The sequence below is a fragment of the Xiphophorus maculatus genome, chromosome 7, assembly GCF_002775205.1.
Source record: "Xiphophorus maculatus strain JP 163 A chromosome 7, X_maculatus-5.0-male, whole genome shotgun sequence".
Taxonomy (NCBI): Eukaryota; Metazoa; Chordata; class Actinopteri; order Cyprinodontiformes; family Poeciliidae; genus Xiphophorus; species Xiphophorus maculatus.
The window spans coordinates 4,842,821-4,856,570 of record NC_036449.1 but is presented as its reverse complement, the minus strand read 5'-3'; the positions used below and the strand labels follow the sequence as shown (position 1 = coordinate 4,856,570).

General features: G+C 38.5%; 1 protein-coding gene across 1 annotated transcript in view; it reads right to left on the bottom strand.

Moving 5' to 3' along the window:
- Positions 1-5,900: 5,900 nt before the first annotated feature.
- htr2a (5-hydroxytryptamine receptor 2A) overlaps positions 5,901-13,750 on the bottom strand; it is a 70,858-nt gene continuing 63,008 nt past the window's right edge. The window contains exon 3 of the mRNA XM_005813313.2: positions 5,901-7,862. Within this exon, the coding sequence (XP_005813370.1) occupies positions 7,000-7,862 (863 nt within the window). The 3' untranslated portion in view covers positions 5,901-6,999. The remainder of the gene's footprint in view (positions 7,863-13,750) is intronic.

Genomic DNA, 13,750 nt, shown 5'->3' with positions numbered 1-13,750 from the left:
TTGGACGGTTGGACAGCTCTTGCTCGGGGCGAAACAGATTAGTTCAATATGACAACCTCCCTTTCCTCTTAAATCACTGGCTCCAGCATAATACGTGCAATGTTCCAAATTTGGTTCTGTCTGAAAGGAAATCATCGCTAATGAATCAAAGAGTAAAAGGATTACGCTGCTGGAAAACTCCTCAGCGGGGACAGTCCTGTTCCTCTAATAGTCTTGAAGAAGATCAACGTCTTAACATCTGTTACTTCTACCTGTGTCTGCATAGCAGAACATGATTATAGAGGTTTATGTCTGAGTCATCAGGCGCAACTCTCAGTATGGCCGACATGACAACTTGAATGTTTCCATTCACGCTTGTTGCCGTCATGCCAATATTGAATGCGTCTTAAGGAAAGATTAAAGACGTTTTAAGGTGCGAAGAACTATTAAATGTGTAGAAAATGTAGACTTTCAACCATTAAGTCTCAGAAGGAAACGTCTGCATGAATTTTGATGCTATTTGTGAACCTCTTGCTGCCCTCGTATGCTCTTGTTATATAAGAAATGCATTGATTTTGCTGTCAAATTAAACAGTAAATGTTCAAGGTAGGAATACGTTTTTGAAGCTGCTCCATAAGTTTCTGAACTGTTTATTCAATTTTGTAAAACAACTACCAAGTAGTAGATAAAGTGTCTCAAAGGTATGTGTTAAATATGCATCAATAGGAATCTGAGCTGCATTAAAGCCTGGAGCATACCCATTATTTTACTCATATTAGTCTGTTTAAAGCAAGTCAAATTCAGATGCTGATGAATATTGAAGAAAAGTGGATTACCTTTTGAAATATATTGTGATCGATCATTAATAAGACGAGGAACTTACAGAAAAACAAAATAATTGACGAAACTACAGCAGGTTTATCTGGTCTTTGCCTACTGGGTTAAGAAAACACACGAAGAATATCTTCTAATCTCATATATTTCTCTGTTTTTTGCACAAAAAAAATCTGCCTCCATACAATCTCTGGGAGAACAATAAAATGTTATATTTCTTCTTTTCACACCAAGAACTTTGACATAATGCATTTGAAAATTTTAATTCTGACGCTGACTAATATTCCAAGCTAAAATCCCTAAACTGTTCTTGATATTTTACAAGAGTGTGATCACTTTTTGTAATAGCTAACGGGTTACCGGTCACATAAAGACTTTATGATCTGACCTGGTATTTTCCACTGCAGAAATCAAACTCGTTAAACAGCTTCGGCGTTATTCTAATAGTTCAGTCCAAGTTCTGAAAAGGTTAAAGGATGAAAGGAAAACAAGCATAATACATTTATTGTGCAAATGTATTATGCATTATTAAGGCTCTAGACATGGTAGTTTTGCTAAAAAATATACATATATATAAAAAAGTACAGTTCAGGGATTGGAGAGAAATCGCTGGTAGATGAATGTAAAGATTGGTATTCGTTCCACAGCGATCTCTGATTCCTTCTCCCTGCTGGTTTCTTTCAGTGACCCAGTTTTCTTTTTCGTTTTTTTGGTGAATTTTTAAGTAGTGAGCGTTTGAGGATAGTGTGTACAGGAAAGTTTTACATGAAAACAGACTTGGAAAATTTTAAGGAGACTGAAAAATACCTTCAGCAAACAGCCCAAAGGATTTAGATTGTTTGGGCTCTTGGTGTTCAAGATATCGATTTCTCTTAAGTAACGTGAACGGTTTTAGTTTTGAGGGCTGTTTTTTTTTTTACTTTTTTCCTCCCTGAAACTTTTTAATCATTAACTCTCGTTAAATCCGTTTAAGGAAGAAGGATCTTACACATTTCTCCCACTTTTTCCTCTTTACTTTGACTTTAAAACAAAAAAAAAAGCAAAAATAAATGTCACCATTAAACATCAATATCCAACATACAAAAGAAATGTGACAGCCACCGTCAAACATCAAGTCCCAAAATAGACACTAGTGAAAAATAAATAAAAGAAAATACATCTCCTCCAAGCCAGAGTCACATTGTAGATGCAGAGTTACATCAGTAGAGAGTTTTTATGATCTTCACATCAACGCAACGGCAACACAAAGAGGCTGGTCACGTCATCACACTGGGTCCAGCTTTATTTGAACCAAAACTTGTTTTGTTTGCCACCAGTAGGAGCGGTGTGGAAATGGCCGTCTTCTCTCTGCTACAATGTAGCTTTTTTTTCCTGTAGTGAATGCTAAAGCTAGTTAGCATTGGGTGAAGCGCACCGATGAAGAATATCTTCTGATCTCATGCAAGATAAACGGTTTCCCTGTAACTATAAACTTTTTTCTGTGCCATTAGCACATTTATCAGCGAGTACACGGGGTTGATTGGCAGCGCCAAGCCCCTCCTCCTGGCTCTGATTGGTTGTTTTTGCTGCATTTTCCTAGCAGCTCAGGGAGGAGGTGGAGATTGATCATTTTACAGATTATCTGTCTCATATTAAACTTTCACAACTTTTCACAACACAGTGGCACAACTTTAACAAATATGTAAAAAAAAAAAAAAGTTACATACTGGAGCTTTAAAACCAGAACTTTTCTTTTTTTCAGAAGAAAGGAAATGGCCATTCTGACTGATTACGACGGTACTTTAAATACACCACCACAGCATGGGCCCGACCCAACAGGAACTGGAATCACGGCAATTACTTTGTGACACTTTGTCGCTTAGTAATTTATAACCCTTGCTTCTTTTTAGGGGGAAGCTCTCCAGGTCTCAGTGGGGAACATTTCACTTGAAAATGAATCTGAATAAAATACCCGAATAATGAATAAGTTCTGTATTGCAACAGAACACATTTTTCCTCAGAAGTACACACGAGTCTAGCATTTCTGTTTGTGATCGCAGTAATTAAAACCTCATAGCTTGGGCTTACTCACACGGAAACCTGTACTTTTTGGCAAAATAATGAAATGTTTGTTTCTGTTCTCGATGGAGCAAAAAGCAAACACCCGCTGAGCTTTATTGTTGTTATTCAAGACAGATTTTGGCCAAATCCCTTGCTGACGTGAAAAAATCTCCCAGCCTGCTGTGGTAATAACACCTGTGCTGACAATAAATAATTTGTATACATCATGCTTTTGGCAGTTTTCAAATAACAGTTTGACTGTGACAGCACGAAATTAAGTGTAACAAGAGTTTCTTTTTTTTTTTGGTTATTGAGATTTGCTGAGCTACCTTTATGTGTCATAAGTTATCTGTTACAGAATTTAAGCCTATCTGCCTTTAAAATAGACAAATTTCTTTCATTTAACGAGACATAAATGCTTGTTGATTTCTATTGTCATGGCAAAACGTTTTGACACTAACATATCAACATGCAGAAAGTTAAGGTTGTTATGAAGAGTCATAAGATCAAATGCCAGAAAGGAAAATGTGATACATGGCTGTGGGTAGGACATGCCCAAACTCTCGATTCCATAAAAAAAAGAGAATATTTTAACAACCTGTAATTAGTGTTTAGACGAGAATGCATCACAATTTAGGATATGGCTCAGATTCTGATAGTCTACTAAAAATGTTAGGGGAAAAAATGTGATCTTGCTCACATTTTGTGTAATTTTATTGTATTGAAACTTCTGCAATTATTATTAGTTAATTTCAGTATACCATAATAAACATATTTTTTTGTTTGTTTATTTTTTAAAAGAAAAAATATACGAAAGAAGTAAAGTATATATATATATATGTATATATATATATATACTTTACTACATATATATATATATATATATATATATATATATATATATATATATATATATATATATATATATATAAAACTTCCATAAACTTTCAGTCATGAATATTTATGGAAGTCATGAATATTCTCCAAATGACTGAAAGTCATTTGGAGAAAATATTTTCTAACTATTTAGATGATAATAAGAACTTATTTTATTAATGCAGTTCACTGTAACATATTACTTTTCATAGCCTTCCTTCTTCCAAATGTTAACCATTCGACACAGCCTGCTAATTTGGTCATTTCTGAACAAAATTTAAAGTTATATGGTTTTCACATTCTTTAAGACATGCTTTAATATATCTAAAGATTGTCTTTTCTGCTTTTATTTTCCAGTCTATAAGGTTATAGCGGCCCTTCTTCAAGTCCCGGTTGATTTTAGAGCTGGACACAGAGTGAAGTGATCAGTTGACAGTAAATGATTTTTAACAAACTCAATCCCTGAAGTGGAGAAAGGTCTTTCAGTTATCTACGATAAAACGACTTCAGGCCCATTCATGTCCCTGTAACTTGTGAAGAAGCAAACAAAAGAAAACGTAACACATTTTTGTTGAGGCAAAGTGAATAAAAGAGATCAGACATGTCGCCTTCAACTGATGTGAATTTGACATGTGAACAGTCAAAGAGGTCAGATGGTGCAAATGCTGGTAGCTAGCTAGCCTCTGTGAGGTGAGCAAGTTGTTTGCTCACCTCACATTAAATATCTGGCTAGATATTTAACGCTAAATATCTAGCATTAAACTTTGGTCACGTCTTATCGGAATAGAGCATTTCTGAAATGGGATTTCTTGTGTTTATTTCAGAAATAGTCAGTGGAAAATTAAAGAAATCTTTGAGTGGTGGAAGCCTAACAGCTACTTTCACTTTCATGCTAGCAAACTGATGCAACTCAAACTGAAAATGTCCGATCCCACTTAATTGGACTTTACATTACAGTTAATAACCATTTCATAGGAGCCTTTTGTAAAAAAAAAAAAAAAAAGAAGTTTCTGTTTCCTCTGCCAAACAACATCCCTGTTACTACGCTAACAATCTGCCATGTTAGCTTAAATGTTCTGTGGCTTGTTCCTCCGGCAGACCTAATGATTGACATATTTTGAAGCTGCTATAGCCATAACCTTAATATAGTAACATGGAAGTTAAGATGAGAAAACAGCCACAATCCTGACATTATTGTCTTAATAAAGTATAGGCAGTAAATATCTGGCAGTATAGTATTTTATCTCAGAGCTAGGAACAGTTTCAGTTGTTTTAAATGGTTAAAATCGGCTATGAGAGTCTGACTAGCCGTCAGCCTTTTACATCTCTTAGGATTTATTCACTTTTCCACAAACTCACTGTGATATGACATCCATCTGCTAAGTGGGAAAAAACAGCAGAGCATGAAATCTTAAAAATGTTTTACAAAAATGATAGCTTTTATCTCCCTGAGCCCCCTCCTCTCATCTGTACCAATTAAGACTCTCTCTGTAGAGAAGGCTGTCATTCACAAGTGGGCAAGTAACCATAGCAATTGTACAAATGGCAGTGTTCGCTACTGGTTACACAGAGGTTCTTCCTGCCACTGGTTGGTCTCACATTGTGGACTCCTGCTCTTTATTTCACAAGCAGAAGAATAAACTAAAGGACTTGATTTCACTTTCCCATATAATACTAAATCTTTAGTGCTTCCACCACATTCTGACAATTTTAATATTATAAAAATTACATATCTCAATTAAAATAACCCAGTTCTGCTTTATTCAATGGCATGGTAGGGCCACTGTTGATAAAAAGACAAAGGAGTAAATTTCTGCCAAGTAGCTCAAGAGGTTTAGAGTCAATTTCATAAATTTTCAAGGAAAACCTTGGAAATTTCAAACTTTGAAAAGTTTCAAATTTTCGACTTTTGATACTGAAAAAAAGTCCATGTTTGTTTTCCTATTTTTGGGGAAAAACCGACTTTGTTAATTTGAAAATTTTAGCTTTTTCTAGCAAATTTTCAAGCATAGACATTTTCTTGGTTTTTCTAAAAACAAATCTGAGATGAATGCCAACATTTCTGAGATTTATTTTCACAGTCAATTTTCAGTTTTTTTTAACTTAAATTTGAAATCTTTTTCTAGATTTCTGAGATCAATCTCAAAATTTCTCAATTTTTTTGGGTGGAAATTTACTCCTTTTTTTCCCTTTGTACAACGGCCCTGCTACGCTGTCGTAGCTTCAAGTCCCAGAAGATGATGTACAATGTCCAACTCTGGCCTGGACACCACATCCTGCGTCAATGAGTCATTTAATTCAGTCTTTCACAGCAGTTCCACATTCACAGATTTTCATACAAAGGTTTGAACATGTGGTAGCCACCTATCAGAGCACTGAACACAAAGTGTTATGACTGAAACGACTGGAAATGTGCACCCATAGTTTGGTAAGAGCACAATATGAGCTGGGACTTTTACAAGGGGATACATCAACATTTAAACCCTCTTCATTTCCTGCTATTATATAATCTCATTTTGCAGTCTTCATATCAGCAATGCAATGCAACAATCAACTTCACGCTTGAAAATATAAACCTTTAAAAGTTACTCATACAGAGTTTCAACAAAACAGAGGCAGAAAGTTTTTCTTCTTCTTCTTTGGCAGCCTAAGCTGACCTTTGTGAGTGTTTTGAGTCAAGGTGTGCCAGGTTTTCCCTCTCTGACACCTTCGTTCCACCAAGTGGGAGCAAATCCAATATAATCCCCTCTGATCCACCCAGAGGTTCAGTTTGATGGAAGGTGGGATGCCAGGCAGCTGGCAGAGTGAACGAGCTGCTCTGGTTTACTGCAGGTGAGTGCCCAAGGGTAGAGAAATTATACAAAAATACAATTATTTCTTTTTCGTAAAAGTGACATCTTTCGTTGTGGCCGGGTGGCTAAGAGTAAATTTCTCCCTTTAAGTGGAAGTTTGTAATTAGAAACCAGCTAGATTTAAAATTTAAATTTTAAATCTGCAATTGTCACTTTTACTTCAGTTGCTCCAGGTCTTGTTAATTGTTCAAATGCTGGATTAATCTGAACTGTGCATTTACAACTGAAGCTGTTCAGAACGCTTTTATAATGCACTAAGTGCCTTGTGCCTTTTTGATTGGTACGACAACAAGATTTAAACTCTCTACACTGTAAATTGGTAGGGACAGTCTCTGTACCTTCAGCAAACAGATGAAGTGTAGGCCTTTATCTGATGTGTGGTCAGCTACCTTTAACAAAGGGTTTTCTTTGATATTCCTTACACACTGCTCTCATCTTTGTCTCTTTGGCTTTTGCCCTGCTTGCACTTCTCCGTTTCCTTCCCCGGCAGGGAGAATTCCCTTCCTTCCGTCTCACCGTGCGTCGCTCCGTTGCGTAACCTCCCCATGTCGCCCAGGGGCAGATGGGTGGAGTTGAAGGCCAGAGGGGGGATGGTGTTCACCAGTATGAGCTGGAGAGGCTTCTTCTCTGGCTGATACTGGCAGCGGATGTACCGCATGAAAGCTGTGCGGTACGTCTTGTTGAAAAGTGTGTAGACCAGCGGGTTGACGGCCGAAGACAAGTACCCAACCCAGACGAAGATGTTCAACAGGCCCTCCATGACCTCCGGGTGGCAAATGTTGTGGTGGCACACGACCATCAGCACGTTGGTGATGAAGAACGGGCACCACATGACCACAAAGAGGAAAAACACGACTCCCAGCACCTTGGACGCCTTCTGCTCGTTGCTGATGGACTGCATGGTGCGTCGTCCGAACATCGACCCGGAGATGCTCTCCCGGGCGCCGCCGAGACCGCCGCCGCTTCCTCTCCCACCGGCCTCTCGGCTAATGGAGCGCCTGAAGAGTTTCTCGGAGGACAGGGAGCTCTGAGGGAAGAAGCTCAGCGTGAACGTGGTGCTCCATTTGGGCCGCGGGACGAGCTGGTCCAAGCAGAGCGTGGCTTCGTTCTGCAGGGCATGGATGGTCAGGAAGTAGGTGACGATCATGATGGTTAGTGGAACGAAGAAGGCGATGAAGGAACCCACCAGAACAAAGTTGTCGTCTGTCAGCAGGCAGTTTCCGTTTTTAAAGACTTTGGAGTGGTCTCTGAGTCCCAGCACGGGAATCGGCATTGAGATGCCTGCAGAGAGGGAAGGAAGCAGAAGAAAATGTCAGAAAACTTCAATTCAAGCTTCAATACTCAGGTGGGAAAAGCAATGATTTTTGAAAGAAAGTCTCGCGGAGTCGAGGCAGTTTTGCACATGTCAAGTTGGGGTGAAAGCAAATGTGGAAGAAAGTTGCTCTAGTCAGATGAGACCTAAAGAGAAATTGTTGACCTAGTTTTCACAAAGTTACGTTTGGCAGAAAACTAATTCCGTGCATCAGGAAGGATGGGAAAATAGTCAGCGTTAACGGGAAGATGAATGGAGATAAATGTATTTGGAAGGGCATAGATCATATTGATGGGTTCAAGAGATCCATTTAAAGCCCAGACCTAAATCTAACTGATATGTAGCAAGACGTGAAAACAGATGTTCACTCTATCCAACCTGATTGAAATTGAGCTATTTCACAAAGACAACGTCCTGAATGTGTAAGGACAGCTGCAAGTACCCAAAAATACTCGCAGCTGTAAATGTGATCCTTTGCAACCCTGCTACGAAAGATTGACAATTTTGCGGTAATAATTTTTTTACTCACACAGCAAAGAAAATCTACCTATGGGAGAGTAGCCATTGAGTCATCATCACTTGAAATCTCCTGACAAGGACAGCAATTTGTATCAAATTTCCCTTTCAAGATTTGTTTGTTTTTCATTGACCTTTCCTTTGAGGCAGGGGTGTCCAAAGTCAGTCCTCGAGGGCCGACATCCTGCATATTTTAGTTCTCTCCCTGGTGGTACCAGCAACTTTTTCAGCATGTCAATGTTCTTCTTAGGCCTTCTAACGAGCCATCATTTGATCCAGGCGCGTTAAACCAGGGAGAGAACTAAAACATGCAGGATGCCGGCCCTCCAGGACCGACTCTTGATACCCCTGGAGGGGTCAGGTGACCACTGCAGGTCCCTTTTAATTTTTGTCCACTGCCTACCATTTTTTTACCTTCCATTTTCTTTTCCTAAAATAAAACTAGATCTAGGGGATACCTCCAGTTGTTTGTTATGACTGGAGGTATTATAAATAAATACAAATACTGCATTATTTGGTTTCCTAAACCAAAACTCCCACATCAGCAGATCAGTTTGGGTAAACCTAATCAAATATTGTATTGCCAAGAGGTTTCGTATGATGGTGAGGAATTTGTACATGACATCAACAGGATTAGGACTGAAGAAGATAAACTGAGCAATTGCCCCCCTGGTGCGTTCTCATTACCAGCTCCATAACAAAGAAAACGCCCGAGTGGAGAATAAAGGGAATGGAAGCACTTCGGGGTGGAGGCTGGAAATCATCAGTTCTGGCAGACTAAAAGTGTGACTCACTACTGGGAACAAGACGGTCAAAGGCGGCTCACTTTCAGCATGTTTGGATGTCTAACAGGACACTGAATACTGTGGAGCTTTGTCATCTGTATGAGCCCAGGAATCAAAGTCTACAGGAAGCGATAACTGACAGTGAAATAATGCAGCATTTTTATGTGTAATTTAGAATCATAAAGCAGAATGTCTCTGTCGGGGGAAATGGCTCAGAGTAAGTGGGAGGACAGCTTGTCATTTTTTCCACTTAAACGGATCAACCTTCGAGCAATTATTGTATGAAAAGGTGCAGTAATTTGTTTGGGTTTTCTAAGCCCTGCGGCCTTTTATCAGATTCCTTTCATGTGCCTCTCTCCATATGTGCATTTGCTGCCATTTTAGCCCTCATTCTGCTGCTTTATTAAGTTATTTGCCATCTATGTTGTTTCACTGGACCTCTTATTGCCTCTTTTCATCTTTCTGAAATCACATTCAGCTGTTTTGTTCCTACTGACTCCATTGTTTGTTGCTTTGTCAGTGTCTGGTTCACTGTTTTGTCCCAACAGGAATGTAGATCCTCCCAACACGTTATTGCATATGTTGTATTTCTACAGCAAACATAGTTAATCTGGACACAATATAGATTTGTATATAGCTCTGCCTTAGAGGATGAAGCTCCTCCTCAAACCTGCAGTTTCCAAGCTTCTGCCTCACAGAGCAGCCCTGTGGCGCGACTCCCCCACTCAGCTCCTTCAGACTAGCCAGCAGCAATTAGCAAACACCTGGTGGAACTGAGCATCTGCTGAGCTCATCATAGGAGCCACTTCTAAAAAAGGGTTAATAGAGGAGCCATGTTGTGACGACTTCCTGAAGGTGGAGTTTCAGAAAGAGCAGGAGCTTCTTAAAGAGACAGAAGTCGTTTTTTAAAACTCATATTTGCTGGAATATATCCTTTTGTTTACAGCTGAAGTTAACATAGTTACTCGATTGTGGTATGAAATGGTGCTAGGTGCATATAAAATACATAATACTGTCTCTTAAAGAAACGTTTCTATGTAAGGAAATCCAACAGATTGCATCGAGTTGTTGACTCAATGCAGCAACCTATCATACACCTATCACTTTCACATGCTGATGGTTATATGAAGCTGACATTACAATAGAATCATTATTTTCTGACTAATTTAGTAAACAATTATTTCACAACTTTGGGGCATTCAGACTGTAGAAACCATTAAACCTTCATCTCCAGATAACTAAAAGTGATCTACAGCACGATGTCAGTCCCAAAACACACTCATTCTATGACAGTCACACACATCATGTATACTGAAGATCTTCAGGTTGCACAAAAAAGATTTGTATTGTCCCACCAAATGTGGTGTGATACGAAAGTGTTCAGCAGCAACTTTATCAGTAAATTTAGCAAAGATTTCACCTGAACATGGTGCAAATGTTCTAAACATTTACTTTTTGAGTTCAAGAGCAGTATTTCTGATTTTTAGTTGCAAATGTTCTACTGCTCACCATCAACGCTCTGGTGCACCGGCGTGTGTGTGTGTGTGTGTGTGGGTGTGTGTGTGTGTGTTACCACTGACATTTTGAGCTGTAATTATTTAGCAACAGAGTCCATCCAAGATAAAGGTAAGCATCCCCGATTTAGCTTTGCTTTGTACTGTGGAGAGGCAACATTTGTAGATGTTTTCGATTAACTTATTTGTCTCAAACATGCATATACAGACAGCTTTAGAGAAATAATTATTCTGTTTGTTCCATTTTTCTTCTTATTCTAGTCTTAGTGTTTTACACTCGCCTGTAGACGGGACACCAGGCTGTCTCTAGTTCATGTCAGAGATGGTTTAAGAAAAGCCAGGAAATGGTTTTAATGAGGAAATAAATCCTCAGGAGTCTGGAGGGAGAGCAAAACCTGCATGTCGACCAACAATAATTGATGTCATTGGTAACAGTGACATTATTTATATACACGTTTTTTGATTCGTCAAAAACCCTTTCGGCATATCTCACTGGAATCATAAAAAAAACAACAACAAAAAAACTAAAGCTACTTCCTGTGTTTTCTGTCTTCCTCAAAGTCCCCTGGATGGCAAATCCTCCACTTAATATTCTCTGAACACGGCACACAAGACGGCAGAAACCTGACAGAAGTGAAGGAGAAGATAAAAAGAGATCAAGTGGCAGGAGGAAGAGGAGGGAGAGTCACGAAGAAGACGAAGGGGAAGAGCATTTAGCAGCCTGAAAATTGATCAGGCTCTGTAGGCTAACATAACGCTCAGTAACAGGGAAACGTCAGTTTAAAAGTGGACAATTTGCATCGTCCTTTAAAAAATGTATCTAATATTTTAGAAAAGCAGCAATCTGCTTCAGCTATCTGAGATGAAGAGCTAAAATATCATCTCAATTGAAACAGCAGTAAAAAATATGCTTTTTTTTTTAAATTATTTTTTAAATACCACAATTAGCTAATAAGCTCACCACAGAGCAAAAACAACAACAACAAAAACAAAAAAACTTCCAATTAATATAAAATGTATTTTCTATACAGAAAATGGTTTTTGGGGCATTTGGTAAAAGGTTGACCAAACCAAGCAACAAAAAAAAAAGATTCAGATTCCTTAATAATACATGTTCAACTGGAGAGTCACAAAACGGCAGCATTTGATTGACTAGTAATTTCATCTGGATTGACGGGGCAAAGAAGTGAATAACAAGTGAAAACCTGAAGCCGTTCATGTTCTCCTCACTTTTCCTTGAATGTATATTTTCTGTTGTAGGAAACCTGTAACTTGAAGAGCCATTTAAAGAAAATCCTAGCTCTAGAGCAAATGCCAGCTAGCGCATGTGAAGTGTGAAGACGCTGCTTATGATGCCGTTGGGATAAAAAGCAGATTTTTTATCTGAAGTGCTGATCCTGTCGTAGAACCGTCCGCGCTGCTTAATGGCCTGAACTGTGTCGCATTTTCCTAAATATGTGCATGTTGCTTTGCGGCGTGATTATGGTCACGGTAATAAAGCGCGGTGATATTTTGGCTGGACGTTTGTCTTTACTGGGTCTCATGTGACATTTCCACAGGCCCGTGGAAGTCGGAAGTTATTAGAGGATCTATCAAAGACTACAGCTGCTTAAGGAAACATGAAGGGGTTTTAAATATTACGCCTCAACAACAAACGTTTTACAGAGGAAAGTAATATCAAGCCTGCACATATTTTCGAGCAGAAAAGTCTGCACAACACTGTGACGCCCTTAGTGATGTAAAAAGGTGACAAAGTGCTCCGGATTGTGGCTATCACTTTAACTCATTAGCATCACAAATGACTAGAAATGGTTTGGAACAATTTCAAGACTTAGATGATGAGCTGCTTTTTGAGATTTAACAGTCATCAGAGAGATTATGTGTTGTTGTTTTTTTTTACATTATCTACAGGTCATTTGATGATGTAACAAAAGGAGTAATTATTTTCTCCCAGGTTGTGTGTTGAGACTTTATTCCCCTTATTGAATAAATCACCATTTGAAAACTGGTTATGTTTACTCAGGTTACCTTTATCCAGTATTTATTTGATTATCTGAAACATGTAAGTGTGACATAAAAAGGAAATCTGTACGAGGCAAACATTTCTCCCAGCTCTATGTTGTTGATGGTCAGCATTTTAGTAAAAATCTTCCATGTGGATACAAGCATAAAAATGAACATGCTCCCCCTTCAGGTCATATTTCCTACTAGCTACTACATGATGGTCATTTTTTTAAATGGCTGCTATTTTTCACCATTTTCAACCAGTTATTGCCATAAAATGTTACCTGTTCTCATGACTTGGACGAACCTTTTCACATCATATGTTTTCAACTGTGGTAATAATTTTTCATGCAACCTTAAAGTGATTCTATGGAGCAAAATCAGATGCCAAAACTGAAACTCGGGACTTTGTTTGCGAGTCTCACACCCGTCGTTGGCAGGAAGGAGATAACATTGTGTGACACAGAATGGTGGTTAGCGTTAGCATCTGCTAATGAATTTAGGAGTTTCGTGGTTTAACGTTAGCAGAGCAAATTTTTTTTATGTGTTTAACGGTTTAGCATTACCTTCTTCTTATACTAAAGCGTCTATGTTTAGCGGTCTATCAATAGGTGAGCTAAGATTCTTGTTTAGTGGATTAGTGAACGTAACTTTTTGGTTTGCTGTGGCCACCACTGGCATGAACAACAATTACAACCATGGCAGCCATTTTAAAAAAGTCCACCATAAAGAGGAAACACAAGTTCAAGAAAATATGTTTTCTACAGTTCAAGATAAGTAAGCTATGATTTGACACCACAGGACATGCAAGAACCTAATTTTCCACGACAACCATGATGATTGTCTGGGAAAATCAAAACATTATCAGTAAATATAATTCTATTGGTCCAATCATTTATGAGTTGACACCAAAAATATTATCTGTGAGAGAAATTGGCACATTTAGTATAAAAATAAATCTTCCTTCATGACCACTTTGAATTTTTTCAGTGGCTAAAATGTTTTTTTAAATATCCAATGACCTACTGCGGCATGTAG